General features: G+C 38.8%; 1 protein-coding gene across 1 annotated transcript; it reads left to right on the top strand.

Annotated features, from left to right (window-relative positions):
* The first annotated feature begins 5,052 nt into the window (after positions 1-5,052).
* Positions 5,053-12,919, top strand: TUBA1B (tubulin alpha 1b). The gene is made up of 4 exons (XM_058170504.1): positions 5,053-5,211; positions 9,965-10,187; positions 10,280-10,428; positions 11,740-12,919. The coding sequence occupies exons 1-4, from the start codon at positions 5,209-5,211 to the stop codon at positions 12,718-12,720; spliced, it is 1,356 nt and encodes a 451-aa protein (XP_058026487.1). The 5' UTR covers positions 5,053-5,208; the 3' UTR covers positions 12,721-12,919.
* Positions 12,920-18,830: the final 5,911 nt, after the last annotated feature.

Raw genomic sequence — 18,830 nt, 5'->3', positions numbered from 1 at the left:
TTTTGTTGAGTCTCAGTCATAGGAGTAAATATTTTATAAAATAATAAAAATGTAGAAAAGACGTAAAATTAGCTTTATTGAAAAAGGGCAGACTCATACAATTCATGTTTGGAATGAAAACCCCTAAGCAATCTATTAAAACAGCATGCTAAATATACAAATATGACATGTTTTAACATCAATACATTGTTTCATCCTAAAGAATCTTACTAAAAAACTATTTTTAGATCTTAAAGATCTGTTAACTCTCATGGAGGAAAGCAAGTGATATTATCTAGTAAGCTGCCATTAACTTATTAAATACAATTAGATAGGTTATCTAATATATAAAAAGTGATGCACCTGTAGGTATGGGAGACTTGTGTCTGACACGTTTCCCATAATTATAGGAATATGACAGAGTTCGTTTATTTAACACTAAATAGATTCTATTTTTATTTGACTTACATATTTTGTTGTTACACTAGTTCATTTATATACAATCCTAATGGGTATACAAGTGGTGTTCAAATAAAGAATATATTAGTGTTCTTCAAAGATTTTTGAGCATAGGAATGCATTTGATCATGCTCCAAAATTATATGGAGAACATTACAGAACAAAGAACAATGCTGGTCCAGGCAAAAACTATTTTAACTGTATTAAAAGGCAATTAAATACATATATATTACTCCAATATATTTATCACTTTTACCTTTCCAACGTTTGGAGTAGCTCTAGAAATTTTTAAACAAATTGACAATCATGCTACACATAGTACATTTTCCTGTCCTTTTAATTTTTTAAATTATTTGCACTAAAGAAAATGAAAGGAATTTTTTACACAAATATTATTCAAGGACTATTGAATTCCTATACACATAATATACATATAGGTATTTAGATTGATTTAACTGAGTTGACTGGCAACTTTAGGGACATATTTTAATAAGTTTTTTAATTGGTGTTTTATTTTGTATTTATATGTATGTTTTTATTAGGCTGTAAACCGCCCTGAGTCCCCCGGGAGATAGGGCGGTATAAAAATGTGATTAAATAAATAAATAAATAAAATAAATATCCATGTAACACTGGATAATCTTGGAGCAGATCCCCACTCAGCTACAATTTATTGGGTGAACTTGGGCCAATCATCTTCTCTCATTCAATTTATCTCACATGATTGCTAGAGAGAAAAGGAGGGGAGACTTCAGGGAGAAGATTTAGACTAGAGCATTAAGAGTAAAAGTGAATATATATGCAATAATAACATAGTATCAATAGATACATTATATTTCTTCCCTTTTGGTTTTGTATATGACTATGATTCTTACTGTTTTGTGGGGAACTCTGTCTACTTCAGTCATTTTGCATACTATATCAAATACATTTAAGTTTTATCAATCATGGTCACTCACTGCAAGGTGTACCTTTGCTGAGCAGGTTTGAGATAACTGGGAGCTGGGGTGAACCTGTCCTTTCTATTCCCACATAACAAGACCAGTAAACTTGTGTTAAAAATATCCCACTGGCAGCTTGGTAACACAGCAAGGAACCCAGACTGAAGCAAGAGACAGTTGTTTTAATGCAGTTATGTGAGCTTCCTCCTGCTCTACCCCAATCTTCCTCTTCCTCACTATCCTGTCAACAGAACTATTTTGCAGCACATGTCTAGCAATTTTCATACATATACAACCAATACAATACAAAAGAAAAAAAAAAACCAACCCAATGCAAATTTAACACAAGAATAAAAATAGGAAGTGTAGAAATAAAAAAATTAAATATAGTAAAGAAAATTAAATATATAAAGAAATTACTTTCCCTTTTATCACAAGTATAAATAAGTTTAATAACTTATCACCTTCTTTAAAAATAAAACAAATGATCTCTTCTTCTCACATCCCATTTTTTATCTATAAACGAATCCTTAAAGCCTTGTAGTTTCAGTCCTAACTAGCAAAAGTCCATTAAGGGTTACTAGAAATAACTTACCATTTTAACCTTGATTAAATATACCAAGTTTATAGTCCTTCATTTTACTTCTGATTTTTAGTCCCTTGAAATAACAACCTGGAACTTCATTTCTTTTCAGTTCTTCTTTGTTTGTTCTACAAAATTATTCAAAGCTTTAACAAGTCATTTTATAACTCTAATATAGAAAAATTATCTAGGTCACTTTCTTGGTTTGTTATTTGTATATTCCTTTTAATGATTAGACATCACTAAGCTTCTTTTGCATATCCAATAGAGTATCTTTTTCCATACATTATTATAGCCGCCTTTTGTATTTAAATCCATATTCAGATCAGTCTCAGTGTTATCAAATATAGCTTAGTCCTCAAACATCTTTCAAACACTATGTATAGAAATAAATACAGATACTCTTAAAATTAATTTCAGAGTCCATTGTTCAAACATACCCTTTAATATGTCCAATATTTCAATATTTTACTTCAATTTACAGTAAGTCACATTTAAATGTTCTTTTAAGATGCCGGATTTTCCACCCTAATGGCTTAACTTTTCTACAATTACCTTATTTATCTGAATCTCTTGGATTCTTAAGCACCCGTTTCAATGGATGTAGCCCAACCTTGCCAGGTAAAAGCCTCACATTACACTAGTCCAAATCTGCCCTGCCATACTTTTGAGCTATTGATGGTGGCTCTCCCTATATAGGCTGCTGATGCTGAGGGAGATGGAATGAAGCTAAAGGCAATTATATGCCTTTGAATTGTCCTACACAGTAACACTGTTAAGGGCAGGACTATTCTCAAGTTTTGTTAGTGAGCCAGGCTATGGAATAGTTGCTAAAGAAATACAAATTATATTGCCAGCTCAAAGACTGGAGGAATCCACATTAACATGGCTGTGGAGAAAAGCACTGTTCATCATCCATCGCATTCTACTATCCACAATACCTAAGTTTCACAAGACATGTTAAAACCAAAACCAGGTAGTAAGCTTTTATTAAATAAAGCTGGAATCTGCAGTGATATTACAGTTTACAGCTAGCCAACACATCAGATGCACTTAATACTCAAAATGTGAGCGAACTGCGGAGTCCGGCTGCAGACAGGAAGTGGAAGAACCAGCGTGGCCCCTCCCTGTCTGGGGAATGTGTGTCACGGCTTCTGCCAAGTGCTGCCAGGGTTTGGTGGCGATTTAGGGCGGGCGACGCATCACCCAAAAGTAGACCCGATTTTGCCGTGTACCACACCATAGCGGGGCAAGGGGAGGCAGGGCAACATTAAGCAGGACAGAGAGTCGAGCTCGAGGAAAACGGGAGCAGGGGGAGAAAAGGGGCTATCATCAATATCGTGCGCGCTTAGGAGGCTGAATAAGAAGCTGCAGCTCATCGGGAACGTTTGAGAGAATTAGAAGAGATTCGGTTTGTGTCCGGCTAGGTGAGGAAGGGCCTGGTAAATGAACGTTGCAAGAGATGCCGCAATCTACAAATGGTACCGGCAGAGCGAGCACGTGCAAGAGTAAAGATGGCGCTTCTTCTGGAAGGCGTCCTCGCTCCTTTCTTCCTGACTCCGCATTCTCCGGAGATGTAATTCTAACTTTTTGCAGTTGTACAAAATAGAATAGCAACGTCGGGAAAAAGGCCTTTTTTCCCCTTCAATCCCAGCCCGATTCTTCCCTTACATGGCGCAACTGAGATCGCTTTGTTCATTATTCAGCATCTTTTTCTCTACTCTGCGACAAGGACGTGGCGTTTAGGTGCCTCTGTCGGGAGGCTTGCAGACTGCAGGCGCAAACACGCAGTCTCTGGTCGTCATCTGTGCCGCAGTTTTTCTCTGCAGGATAAAAACTGCGGTCTCACTGCTTAGACTCACTTCGCCCCCGCTCTGCAGCTCTGTTATTTATGGCTTCCGGAACATTCCTAATGTTCTCCATCTTTTGATCCTGTTTAATCCTCGCCCACGTGAGCACGCAGGTTTCTTTGGTCTTTAAACTAGAATAAAAGATATTTTTCTGAGCCGTTGGGTTCAGCGCCCGATCACGCTACAGGCTCAATGAGCAACAAGCTATCTAATACAAAACGCAATTGTTACTTTATTTCTTTTCCTCAATTCCCATCCTTACAAAACCCTCCCTCGATTCCGACGTCGGAAGGAAATGCAGAATGAACTTAAATTGAACCTCAGTTAAAAAACACGTCGGTTATTTGAACAAATATGCAGAAGCCTTTGCAGCTGCCGACCATTTGTCTTTTTCCCCACCCAATTCCAGCAAGACTTGGAGCATTACAAATGTTTGAATACTGCAAGCATAATTTAAATGCTATTTTAAATGTGTATTGAGACTTGCGCTGAAAATGTACCGTAAATGAGTAAGCTGAGATGTAGGGAGGATTGCAAACTACAATCCTTTCTCCACCCTGCTTTAAATTAGAATCCAAAAATTGTATGAATTCTATGAATATGTATCTGTACTTTAAATGTCAAGAAAATTTATTTTTTCCTTTACGGCAGGCAGACTTAAATGGAGAGTAAGTACCCATTTGTGGCGGGAGCATTCCTCGCCTAGTATATTTCTCTGGGGTTCTTCCTGTACAAATGATGTCTTAAGATTTTGCCTCTGCCCCAAGAATTACGTGTACCTTTCTTGATTTACCACGTTAGAATTGCTACTCCGGAGGAATAAGTGATTCGTCTCTTCGGATTCCTCTCCAGAGTTGGTTAAAAGATGGGCGGCGTTAAATATTTTAAAAAAATATTAAAATGTTTATACCTTATCCTTGAACTACTCTAGCTCGTCCCTGCAAGGCTTTTCAGCGCAAATAGACTTGAGCGTTACATAAAAATCTTTCGCTTAAGACTTTGCTGGGCTGCTTCCTAGTTAAAGAGAAAGAACGGATTACTTCGCCGCCTCAGCTATGCGATTTTCCCCCCCTCTCTTCCACCCACCAAAAATCTCCTGTTTCCCATAGCAAACGGAGGGTCATTGGTCTCAGCCAATCAGTGATTATGAGCTCACAGATGGACGTGGAGGTTGGCCCAATGGCAACCGCGTAATCAGTTCATTATACTAAATACATGTACGGCCAGCTTCCCCATCCAGCCCTGAGAGTGAGATGTGATATAAAAGCAGTGGGGCGGCCCCTTCCTCTTCCATTCTGTTACTTACATCGACTCTTAGCTTGTCGGGAGAAGTAACATCCGAGGCTTCCATTTAATTCCCCCTTCTCCTGTTTCTTGCCATTCCATCGTCAGCATCATGGTAAGTGGTAGCGATGGTGGAGGAGGAGGAGGAGGAGGAGGAGAGGGGCGAGATGGGTCGGGAGCGAATCATCCAAGAGAACTGAGCTGATCCAAGAGAACCTCGTGGGTGGGGGCAAAAAGAGCGCGGGGGCTGGGCGGGAATTCTCGTAAAGTCAGGGGGGAAAAATTCAGCAGGGGATGGAGATGCACTTATTAGCTTTCTCCAGCCACGCGCCCCCCAGATGGATAGAAGCTGCAAAACATTAAGATAAAAGGGGGAGAGGAGGAGGAGGAGGAGGAGGAGAGGGGGGGGGAGGAAGGAAAGAAAGACCATAGAAGGTTAATTCCTAGAAAGGGGTTCTGGTTCGGCTGTCCCGAGCAGAACGAAGAGGTGACGTGGGCCTGGCGGGGCGAACCTTGGAAACACCCCCAGGGAAACGGGCGGAGAGGAGAGAACAGCCGGGAGGCGGTTATGCTTGAGCTGGCCACGGCTTGAAACCGAAGGGCAGGAACGTGGGTCAGTCGCATTCCGAGGACTGTGGGGGGGTGAAGTACGCGGGAAATGTCCTGGAACAGCCTTTCCAGCTCTGGGGCCCTCCGATGCGCAACTAGCTGGTGTGTGTGTGTGTGTGTGTGTGTGTGTGTGTTTTTAAAGGTACAGTAGGGCCAGGAGTCTGGAGGACGCCAATTGGATTACGCTGTCCTGGAAAATGGGCGGGAGGCTCCCCCCGGGTTGGTTGTCTTGAAAGAAACGACCCAGAGGTTGGGGTGGGGGGAGTTCGTAGGAAAAACTGGTCGCCTTTAGCCTGACGCCGACCATCCCGTTAGTCACGATACTCGCACAAAGTGATTCATTGATGCTCGATGCAAGCCCTGGAATGGACTACTAGGAGTTCATAATGTCCCGCCTGTGCTGAAGAGAGCGCGAAAAAGCCCTCAGGTTTTTTTAAAGGATTGATTTGAATCCAGTCCTAACCAGACTGACCCTAATAACTAGACCGCTACATCGCCCTGGGCTGTCCGTAAGGCCGGCCAGCTGCGAAATGTTTCATATGAAGTGGGATGGTGACTTCCCTTAAAGGCAGAAAGCGGCGCTTTCCCTCGGCCCCTCCCGCGACGGCCGTTAACACTTTCCCGCGCGGGGTGCCGAGATGCCTCGAGGTGAAAGTGCGGCGTGCGCATGCGCGGCGCCTCGAGTTGGGCACGAGCTGCTTTGGTGGAGCTGCGCGAGCGCTTTTAGCTCCTTGAACAACTGTTCGGCTCGCCAAACGCGACTCGGATCATGAATCGGTTTTCCAAACGGGAAGCATATCCAACCTCCTAACTCAGTAAGGGACAATACAAGTTCTAGAAGCAAAGCTGGCTGAGGAATTCTGGGAGTTGAAGTCTACAAGTCTTAAAGTTGCCAAGGTTGGAGACACCTGGTTTAATGGAAGGAACATGTGGTCAAATAACATGCATGAAGGGCTTTAGAGTGACAGAATTGAAGGCACTTGAAGTTTGTGAAATAGTGGTATGGAATGGACACATTATGGCACCCCCATCATAATTTGTGCTGCTGCATTCTGGCTCAGTTGTTAAAAGTGTGGCCCTATGTAAAATACCTTGCAATTATTCAAGTGAGAGGTGGCCAAGGCATGGATCACTAGAGTCTCTCTTTGCAAAAAAAACAAAACCCAGGTGCAATTGGCATGCAAGATGAGCCTATTCAAAGAATCTTTTTGTCATAACTGGCACTTGCTGTTAAGGCAGGAACCATGAGTGTAGGAGGATTCTCAGATTGCACCCAGTTCTGTCTTGGGGAATGCTATCTCTTTGGGAGTTAAAAATAGAACATCTAGCAATAGCAGGTTCCAAAGCCCTTAATCACCAGACTTTGAAAGCATCACTTAGCTGGCCACCTTAATACTGTATTTAATATCCCTTGAACTGACCTAGGATGAAAGAGTAAAATACTATAACGTGGTATCTCTACTCTAACCTCCCCCCCCAAAAAAAAATTTGTGCTGAGAGCCAGAGTGGATACAGTACTCACAGATAGTAATGTCACAGATAATTTGCAACTGTCATTAATGTCATCTCAGTGCTTTATTCCAGTATCTCCAAAGGATGTAAATAACCAAAAGTCCATTTCAGATCAGGTTCAAGCAATTTTGTCTCACAGATCCCTCAAAAATCCCTCACAGCAGTTCTGCAGATGTACTCCAGACCAAATCCTACCTAGGAGGGACTGGTTACTTGAGTAGAACTGCTGGCTGTCTATCTGCAGATGCAATAAGAAGGAAGATATAACATTTTACCACACAATAATCATTAATGATGGCTCTTCTTGGTCACATTTGCTCTTCATTTTTCCCCCAGAAGTGCTTTGGTGATCTGCTTTATCCTTGAGAATCAGGGACTTTTCTGAGATCTTTAAACGATGAAAGTTCACATAGGCATAGTCCAATCTAAGGTTATCACTCTCCTCCATCCCAGATAGTGACTAAGACCTCAATTGAACAAAGCCACAGGAATAACCAATTTTTTTCTGCTCAAACCCATTATGTCCTACCAAGCCAGTTGGGCAGACTAAATAGATTTTCCCTGCAGAGGGGAGTGGCTGCATTGAGCAGTTCTGCAGTGCAGTGGGAAAGCTGATACAGTAGCAGTAATCCACTGATATTTAAATTTATCAACAAGACTTGTCTTTCAACTACAACCCTGTTTTGAGGTTGTATTCATGCTGTATATGTATCTATGCTGTTTAACTGGGATTTACTCCACCCATTTTTTTAAATTGATAGGTCACACTGAATCAGAAATCAGAAATCTGGAATACAAAAATCAAGATAATCACTAGATGATAGGAAAAAATCAAATGGTTATGCAGCCTGGATTTTTGCTCTTGAATGTGGTATCCCTGTAAAAACTAACCATTGACTAATAAGCTATCTAGCTATGGTTGGCTAATTTGTCGTTTAAAGTTCTCTGTAATCCATTTCTGCTCTGATATATCGTAAAATACATATGTACATATGGTTAAACTGTCTGTTTTCAATTCTTCAGGACCAGATCTCATCTGTTAAAATCTTCCCTGCATTTTGTAATTGATTATCCTTTGGAATTTAAATGTACAAGTTTTCTTTGCATATTGTTTCCAAATTGAACATGTATATGCATTTGCAGAGGTGCACTAATTATAAACTATATAATTATTTCATACAAATGCTGCAGATTATATTGGATTTCTTGCAGATATAAGTATGTGCATTGGGTGCATAAGTTCATAGTGCCCTGCCGATGCCATTGCAGATCTCACACAAAAATCATGTTTTCATAGTGCGTTCCTGTAGAAAGGTGCACACAGAAGTCAGTATAAACATCAGTGAAATGTGTGCATGTTTCAAGTACATGGCTGAAACAACTGCTAATGGTCATAAGAATTTAGTACAGTTCTCAGATTTGAACAGCTTATCTGCCTCTTTAGAAGGCAGTTGCCTGTCATTTAAAAGGCTTAATTGCCAGACATCTTTGTGCCATCTGTTGAGTGTAAGATTCTTAACAAGGTCTTAAAGGAATGTGTTACAACAGGTGGTGCTCAGCAGGTTGAGCTGGGTCTGTGTAATGAACACAAACTCATGAAGGGAGTGCAGGAGGATGGGCATGTGCCAGGAATTTAAAGCAAGGCCTTAGATAAATCAAGCAACAGGCTGTAAGCAGATGTTCCACAGAGGAAATCAATGCTAGGGGGAAAATCTGCTTGGCCTGCTTCCTCTTTGTAGACGTGGGAGGCTGACTGCATCTTTTTTGCTTTCTGGCTTGCAAGAAATGCAGTTGCGATGCAGGGAGTGGCAGCAGGGAGTAGCTCATTCATGAAGTTTTTAGAGACTATAGAATTCCTATCAGGCTAAGTCTTAGATATTAAATTTTATCGTACTTGGAAATAAAAACTTAAGAGTGCATTTCTTAGTGTTGTAAACTGAAATAACAATTTTAGTGGGATTCTAAACTGGAATATAAAATGTCCTCTTACATATTAATAATGTGTGTCTAGTCTAATACATTTATCAGTTTTATTTGAAAAAGTTTGAATGCTGAAGGCCTTATTACTTCTTTGGAACAACCTGGCTTAGACAGTCTTGTGCCATGGTTCTTGGCTTGTCATTGGTAGTTTTTTGTTTTTTAACTTAAGACATGACATGAAGACATGCCAGACATGAAACAGAAAAACAAAGATAAGATAATGCAGAAGAGCCTCAATAACAGAGGTGGCAATGTTTAAAAATCAAAAGATCTTTTGATCTTTTGACATTTGATCAAGACATTTCCAAGAAAAATAATTTGTTCTTTATCCTTAATTTTTTTAAACTATAGCTGGTCTTAAATTCTTTGTGAGAGCTTCCATAAAATGTTTCTTCCCATTAGATTTTCACATGCAGTATCTATAACAATTTCCTTTTCAAAAGAGGTCTAATTTATATACATTGTTATGTTTTATAAAGGATAACCCTCTTAATGCAGACCAAAAGCTCATTAACATCTGGTTTGCTGCAGTGGCTAATCAGATGTCCTGAAAGCCGTCAGCCAAGAGTGATAATCTCTTCTTGGAAATTGATTGGCATGTCGTCTGGAGGTCTACACTGACAGTTTTAAAGTTCAATATTTAATTTAGGCATGGGCTGCTGTGAATGAGAAATGTAGAATGAAAGAGAATTTATCAAAAATTTTTACCACCCATCTCACCTAAATGAGAAATATACAGCTTTACTGTTTCTCTCTCCTTGTTACAGCGTGAGTGCATTTCCATCCATGTTGGCCAAGCCGGTGTCCAGATTGGCAACGCCTGCTGGGAGCTCTACTGCCTTGAACATGGTATCCAGCCAGATGGGCAGATGCCCAGCGATAAGACCATTGGAGGAGGAGATGACTCCTTCAACACCTTCTTCAGTGAGACTGGAGCTGGCAAACACGTTCCCAGGGCTGTATTTGTGGATTTGGAGCCAACAGTGATTGGTGAGTAAGACAATTCATGTATGTTTTCTCATGCATATATATTTTTTATTAGAATATAGCGATCTTAATTTGGGGATTTATTTTCCAAACAGATGAAGTGCGCACTGGAACATATCGCCAGCTATTCCACCCTGAGCAACTAATCACTGGCAAAGAAGATGCTGCTAACAACTATGCCAGGGGGCATTACACCATTGGCAAAGAGATCATTGACTTGGTCCTTGACAGGATTAGAAAACTGGTAAATAATTTACATATTTGCACAAGTGAATATTTGGGATAAGCTTGATAGAAGAAAAAGAACTTTGAGTAGTTAGCATCTGATATTCTGGAAATAGACATTCTTTTAGGCTTATGTTATCTTATCTTGAGTTATCTTGAGATAACTCAAGCTGAGATTTTTTAAAAAAGAGATAATTTGATGCCATTTTTTCTAAGTGGCAGTTAAACACAAATACGTTGCAACTGTGGTATAGTGGACTTGGGGTAAATATTTCACTCCCTGGCTTTGAAAGCTATTAACTGGATTGAAGAAATTTGACTTATCATAATCATACAACACATTGCCACTTTCTGGTCACCTTGGACAGTAAACAATATTAAAATATAATTATAACTACAATTATAAAAATTAAAATAGGTAGCCAAGCAAAGTATCACATTCAGGACTGAGCAGTAGAACTTTAGGGCCTGCCAAAAGACCTCTCCAGAGAGAACATTCCATAGGGCAAGTGCTATGATAATGAGCTCACCTTCTGGATCTTGCAAACGGGGATCTCTTAGCTGATGAGAGCCAGGGCATGCCCATCCTGCTGGACCAGACAAGACTGGTAGAAATCCTTTTTATCCTTTACTAGGCCCATAACCTTTTTTTCTTGAAGCTTGATAGGAGTTGATTACACATGAATTAAATTCAAAACATCCCTATTTGATATTGGTTTAGAATTTGCTTTCATAACTTTACCTAGATTTCTTTACTAGTATGGTTAACTGTATCTTGTATGCTTTAATATTGGGCTATTATTTATAGCACCGTTTTGTTGGTGCTTACCTCCTGAGCAGAATCTTGATGAATTGGAATAATTAAAATGGCAGCAGACTGGGAATTTATAAGCTTATTTTTTTTGGTGGCAAGAATAGTATAAGCAGAGAGACAAAATGTAATAGATATCTGTTCTAACCACACTGATGCAAAGTGAGAAATGTACATTGAACGTCCATGCAAATACAGGAATGGTGCAGTTGCATCATGGTACATGTGTCTTCCCTTCCCTGATATATAAAGTCTATGAAACTGAGAAATGCCTGGTTATTGCAAGCAAGTAAGGACAGAAATAACCTCAGTTTTTGTAAGCTAAAAACTTAGGAAGTAACACATTTTGCACTGGAAGTAGTAACACTACTTTCAATCCCTTAAATTAGGCCTTGTTAATAACTTTAAACTTTAAAATAATAATCTTAAAATTGACATGTTTCTGTTGATTTAATGTATTCAGAGAGAGAGAAAAATCCTGAAATTACTGCATGAAATCTTTGGTTTTTTTCCCAACAGGCTGACCAGTGCACAGGTCTCCAGGGTTTTCTGGTCTTCCACAGCTTTGGTGGTGGCACTGGCTCTGGCTTTACATCCCTGCTGATGGAGCGCCTGTCCGTAGACTATGGCAAGAAGTCCAAGCTGGAGTTTTCCATTTACCCAGCGCCTCAAATATCAACAGCTGTGGTGGAACCCTACAATTCAATCCTCACCACACATACCACTCTTGAGCACTCAGACTGTGCTTTTATGGTAGACAATGAAGCCATATACGATATCTGCCGAAGGAATCTGGACATTGAGCGGCCAACTTACACAAACCTCAACCGCCTTATCAGCCAGATTGTATCCTCCATCACTGCCTCGCTACGCTTTGATGGGGCTCTGAATGTAGACCTGACAGAGTTCCAGACCAATCTAGTGCCCTACCCTCGTATCCATTTCCCTCTGGCTACCTATGCTCCGGTCATCTCTGCAGAGAAGGCCTACCACGAGCAGCTTTCTGTGGCTGAGATCACCAATGCTTGCTTTGAGCCTGCTAACCAGATGGTGAAGTGTGACCCCCGCCATGGCAAATACATGGCCTGCTGCCTTTTGTATCGAGGGGATGTGGTACCTAAGGATGTCAATGCTGCTATTGCCACCATTAAAACAAAGCGAACAATCCAGTTTGTAGACTGGTGTCCTACAGGCTTTAAAGTGGGGATCAACTACCAGCCTCCCACTGTGGTTCCTGGGGGAGACCTAGCCAAAGTTCAGCGGGCAGTCTGCATGCTGAGCAACACCACAGCCATTGCCGAGGCCTGGGCCCGCCTGGACCACAAGTTTGATCTAATGTATGCCAAGCGGGCCTTCGTGCACTGGTATGTTGGGGAAGGGATGGAAGAAGGGGAGTTCTCTGAGGCTCGGGAAGACATGGCTGCCCTGGAGAAGGATTATGAGGAAGTGGGTGTAGATTCTGTTGAAGGAGAGGGTGAAGAGGAAGGAGAGGAATATTAGACCTGCTTTGCCACATCTCTGCTGCATGGCTCGTCTCCATGATGTTTCATTTAACACACTTAGCTTACTAGTTACCTGGGGCAGTGATACTACAAAGGAATGCAGCAGACCTAGGATGTCTTGCCATTCCACCATGTGATCATGTCAATTTTCCATGTCTTAAACGTATCATGTCTGTGAAATAAAAAGCTATAAAACATTTTGAGTTTGTGCCATTCAATATATTATTTTAATAAATGTCTTGAGTACGATTTTCTGCAGCATAAATATAAAATCTATTTTAGCTTATTAATTTTGATGTACTTGGCTAATTCACAAAATTAGCCATACAAGTTTAAAATATGGGTGAAATTCAAAAATTTTTCCTACCATTTCTGTGGGTGTGGCAGGGGAAGGATATTGCTAAATCTCCATTCCCACCTCCACTCCAGCCAGAGGTTTTTGCTGGTTCTCCGAATTACTCAAAATTTCCGCCACTGGTTCTCCAGAACCTGTTAGAACCACCTGGATTTCACCCCTGGTTTAAAGTTACATGAATCAAAGTTTCTTGGTATAACTAGGCAAAAGTTTTATACAGATAATTTCTTTTGATTTTAGGTTCTAAACTGGTATACATGTGCATCGTCTCTGATTAAATCTTTCCTATATTGAAAGTAATTGGCCAATTCCAACAATCGTCCATCAATTATTTCACTATACTATATAGCTGAAGAGGATAGTCTACAATCTATCAACATAAGGGACAAATTTTAATCACTTTAAAATTGGTCAGAACTGACTTCCAGTTGGCTTTTATAAAGCCTGACCTAATGAACTAATTTTTGAGATTTCATGGTTTGAGTACTTCCTTTTGGTTAAAAAAGATTTTGGTGGCTTGGAAGCATAACGGATACATAAAGAAAAAAAATCTGAAATTTGATAACTAAATCAAGTTTCAAGATTTTACTAAATAATCACATGGCTAAATTTTTATTTGCCTTTACATATTATCCTTTTTACAAGTCTCATTACATGAGACCCATCAAATTAAAAAAGAAAATTGGCATCAATGCTGAACACTTAAAAAATGAATAGAGTTTTGGGAAGTGATTTTTTATTTAAGTCATACATAAAACAGTGAAAAAAGCGTAATTGAGAGAGGGAAGCCCTCGTGTTAAGAAACATCCTGAGAATTTAAAAGCCTTGATAAAGTAAGATGCAGCTTTTTTTAAAATGCAATATTTCTACAGAAAAAATACTTCAGAGAGCAATTGATGAGAACTATACATCCCAATTACTGAAAACGAACAATGAAACTTAAATAAAGCCGTAATTAAATTTTTTAATTAATTTTTCAGCTTCTCTGTTTCTAAATACCACATATTAAAAAAACTCAGCACCCTAGTCTCAGTATTTTGCTACATAGTCTGACAGCTAACAAACTACAGGTAGTCTTTGACTTACAACAATTCCATTTAGTGACTGTTCAAAGTTAACTGCACGTTGAAAAATGACAGTTTTTCACAGTTACGACCTTTGCAGCATCCCCCATGGTCACATGATCAAAATTCAGATGCTTGGCAACTGATTCATATTTATGACTTGCTGTGCCCCAAAGGTCACTTCATCCCCTTTTGCAAACTTCTGACAAGCAAAGTCAGTGGGGAAGCCAAATTCACTTAACAGTCGGGTTACTAACTTATCAACTCAGTGTTCACTTAACAACTGTGGCAAGAAATGGAGCAAAACTCACTTAAACGTCTCAACAACAGAAATGTTGGGCTCGATTGTGATCCTAAATTGAGATTACCTGCATATTTTCACATCCAATGACAGCAGTTGAGCTAGTAGGGTGAAGCTGTAGAGGTCTCAAATCACCTGTCTCAGAAAACCTTTGTATGTACTCTAGTTATGCTTCCTGTTCCAGTGTACCTCTTTGGTAGTTTACACTGGCTGCTTATGTTCCAATGGAATGCCTTTATTCTCCTTGGCATCCTATCTCAGAAATAGGGCTCCCACAGTCTTGGTATATTCTGATTGAGCAGCTTGATGTCATGTCCCTGGGGAGAATGATTTGTCAGGAGAATGTCAGGAGAATGATCACTCTCACCAGAAAAGAGACAAAGAATGAAAGTTTATTTTTTTTAAAAAGGTGGAAGAAATGTAAACAACTGTTTTTAATTTAAGTTGTTTTAGAAAGGGATTACAGACAATTCAGATTCCCCAGCAACATCTTAGAAGAGCCTCCAATAGAAAACATGCAGAAAAAAAATTAAAGCTCTTAGCAGATTCTGAGGAAAAGGGACAAAAGTGACTAGAATTGAGTATGGTACCCATTTCCTCAAAGCTTGCAAATGAAATGAATAAACGTAGAAACTGCCACCAGAGAAAATATGGATTAAATTAATGAAACCCATCAAACACACATAATTACTGTAAAATAATACAATTTTAAAGTAGTATGATGCCATCTATTGACTATTTTGGAATCCAAGTTTGATTCCAAAATCAAAACCAAAATCAAACTGGATTTGCACAATATTGTTTTTGAAACTTTGGAAAAAAAATATTCCCATAATGCACACAAGCTGAAACCCTTTGTTCATACTTTTTAAAAAGTGTTCCAGGAGAATCTGTTACATATAATGTTGAAACACCTTTGACTTTAAATAGTATGAATATTGTTACGTTTTAGGGTTTAAGATCTCATTAAATTTTTGATGAAACTCCCATCATTTTATCTGATATCCTTTTACACGTTATGGTCAAGAGAAAAAGATTTCCCATCAATATTCAAATCTCAAATTCTATAAAATCTTGTTTTCCCATTCTGCACACTTACCATATTTATCTATAACAGTGATGGAAATCTTTTCAGCAACGAGTGCCCAAACTGGAACACGCATGTGTGCCCCCGTGCCAGCCAGCTGGTCTTCGCGCATGTTGGAGCGCCGGAAACCCGAAGACCAGTTTCTGGCTGGTCTTTGGGTTTCCGGCGTTCCGGCACACACAAAGACCAGCTGGTCGGTGTGCATGCGCCCACTGGAAATCACAAGAGCAGCTGGCGACGGTGCGCATGCCCACATAGAGGGCTTTGTGTGCCATCTCTGGCACGTGTCTCATAGGTTCGCGATCACGGATCTATAACATATTTAAAATCTGAGATCAAAGAATGGGAGAAAAGGGAAGAATTAGGACTCATAAATTGCCTCCGTTTTTTCAACTATTAAATTAAATATTATTACCTTTATCAGATATTTAAAGGATGCTATAATTAAATATTATAATTATATATTATAATATATTAATTACATAATATATATTATATTATATTAATTATAATAATTAAATATTATTACCGTTATCAGATATTATAGGATGCTATAATTGTAGATATGGTTTTAAAAATATTTAGGTAGAATAGTGTAGTTCAAACTGATCTGAAATCCAATTTTCTTCAACCTAGTGTTGTCCTGCAAGTGTAGGGTCTGATTTTTAGATTAATGAACACCATTGCATGTGATCAAATGCAGCAATGGGATAATGGTCCAATGGTCCAATGGGATAATCTTCATGTCAGCATTGTGTCCTGCTACTTTTGCTTTTATCTTCTGTGTGATTATTTGCCATCAATATTAAAAAGGTAGGCAGCGCAAGCAACAATGTGGAGTACTGCTCATAAAATGTGGCCATACCATGGTCCGCGCAATTTCCCAACTTATGCTGAATTTTGAACAACAGAAATACTTTTTATTTTAAAGGCTCAAAGCAGTATTTTAGATGTAATATATGCAAAACTCTGAAATGCTTTTGTTGATAGCACAGAATTTGCCCATTAATTAAATAAAAGGAATTATTTTGCCATAAGTAGAGTAAAAGCAAGGAATAAAAAAGTAATAGAATTTTAGGAAGAAGTGATACTTGCTTACATGTATAGGATATCTTACCAAGCAATAATAAAAGAAGACTGTTGCTATGACATATTTTTTAAATCTTTCAACCATCATTTTCTTTAACTGATGCTAATCGTTTGCAATAATTGCTCAAGAATATCTCAATCCATCTAGATAAATATACAGTAGTATAGCATACAGTAATAAAGTACCTTCTTAAACCTGGTTTTGTAGCTCTTTATCAACATTGATTCACATAATAAATTATTAAAATTACTATTTTATTTATTTATTTACAAGTAGACCTCAACAACAGTTCACTTACTGAAGTTATACTGGCACTGAAAAAAGGGATTTATGACCATTTTTCACACTTATGGCCATTGCAGCATCCCCATGGTCAGGTGATTTATATTCAGATGCCTGACAACTGACTCACATTTACGATGGATGCAGTGTCCTGGGGTCATGTGATCCCCTTTTATGACCTTCCGACAAGCGAAGTCCATGGGAAAGCCAGGTTCACTTAACAACCTTATTACTAATTTAACAACTACAGTGATTCAGTTAACAAATATGGCAAGAAAAGTTGTAAAATGGGGCAAAACTCACTTAACAAATTATTCACATAGCGACATAAATTTGGGGCTCAATTGTGATCGTAAGTTGAGGACTACCTGCATTTGCCTGCTTGTTTATTTGTTAGGTCTATATCAGGGCTGGATGCATCACATGCTGGTCACACCCACCCCCATTTTAGCAAACGGCAAAAAGCAGCGCTATGTCACATGACGATAATGTGATACTGCAATTTTGGCACCCCTGATCTGTATAATTTCTCCACTCCGGGGGCTCAAAGCAATTTCACATGGAACTCCATTTTATACAAGCAGTAACACTTTGATGTGAATTAAGTAAACAGAGGGTGCCAGCTCACTGACGTAAAAGTATTTAATTCAAATTGTAATTAAATTATATCATTGGTAGGATCTGAAATAATCATATCAGCTGCAAATAAGTTTAATCCATAAGTTCTATTTTTATATTGTTCTTGAACATAGACCTTCCTCCCAATACTTTGATAAAGAGCTAGAACTAAAGTGGGGAAAAACGGGAAAGTGAGGTATTGCATGATTCCACTGATAGTGGAATCTACAGAAAATTTTACAGAAAATTCTACAGATTTCTCTGGAGAAATTAAAAGAAGCTAGTTTTTTAAAGCTTTAAGATAGTCCCGTTATAAAACCAATTTTTGCCCAATAGGTCTACATATTTATGTCCCAGATTTTTTTATTGGCATCAGGTTGTCCTTTCAGCAAGAAATGTGGCTCAGGCTGTAAGAAGCCTGTTATTAAAACACTGCTGCCTGCAATTACTGCAGGTTCTAGTCCCACCAGGTCCAAGGTTGACTCAGCCTTCCATCCTTTATAAGGTAGGTAAAATGAGGACCCAGATTGTTGGGGGGGCAATAAGTTGACTTTGTAAATATACAAATAGAATGAGACTATTGCCTTATACACTGTAAGCCACCCTGAGTCTTTGGAGAAGGGCGGGATATAAATGTAAATTAAAAAAAAAATCTATGGATGTTTCTAAACTTTGCAAGGCCTCTAGATGGCGACTTTTATATGTAGATGCTTCTCTAGATGAAAGTCTTGGAATTCTACCTACTATTAATTGTGGCAGGGAAATATACCTTGGTGAACTATTATTGGAGCTAGATGGCAGCAACAAGGTAAAAATAACTAAACAATATTTAATACTTTAATATTTTGTATCTTAGTTTTTATGTTTGTAAGCCACCCAAAGTCATTTGACAGTGAGATGGATGGCATATATATTTAATAAATAACATTTTCTGCCATTTTAGTGCTGTTAAATTTTAGTAACTTAGATCTGGGATTTTGGGGGTTGGTTATATTTCACAACAGAGCACTATGCAGTAGAAAACTCCTTATCTGTAATTTATCAGGAGGAGACTGGTATCACCTTTTCTGCCTAATTTTATTAAAAGGCTCATGTTTTTTTTGTGAGCTACAGTTCATCAAATAAAATGGAGTGGCTCTAACACTTGTAACTGAACATTAAAGTAAATTGTGGTAGTATAGAAATGTGGAAGAGGAAGAAAGGAAAAAATCCATTTTTCCTATAATTAAGGGAACCCTTAATTAAAAACTATGGCAAGAAACGTCATGAAATGGGGGAAAAACTCACAACTGTCTTGCTTAGCAACATAGA

This window comes from Ahaetulla prasina, chromosome 2 (assembly GCF_028640845.1).
Source record: "Ahaetulla prasina isolate Xishuangbanna chromosome 2, ASM2864084v1, whole genome shotgun sequence".
NCBI classification, from domain to species: domain Eukaryota; kingdom Metazoa; phylum Chordata; class Lepidosauria; order Squamata; family Colubridae; genus Ahaetulla; species Ahaetulla prasina.
Note: the sequence above shows the minus strand (reverse complement) of the source record. Positions and strands in the feature narration are given on the sequence as shown.

Bases quoted from the DNA above. Each gene is read 5' to 3' on its own strand.
- TUBA1B (XM_058170504.1), top strand. The intron at 10,188-10,279 runs GTGAGTAAGACA...TTTTCCAAACAG, and splicing joins TTTGGAGCCAACAGTGATTG to ATGAAGTGCGCACTGGAACA. The intron at 10,429-11,739 runs GTAAATAATTTA...TTTTCCCAACAG, and splicing joins TTGACAGGATTAGAAAACTG to GCTGACCAGTGCACAGGTCT.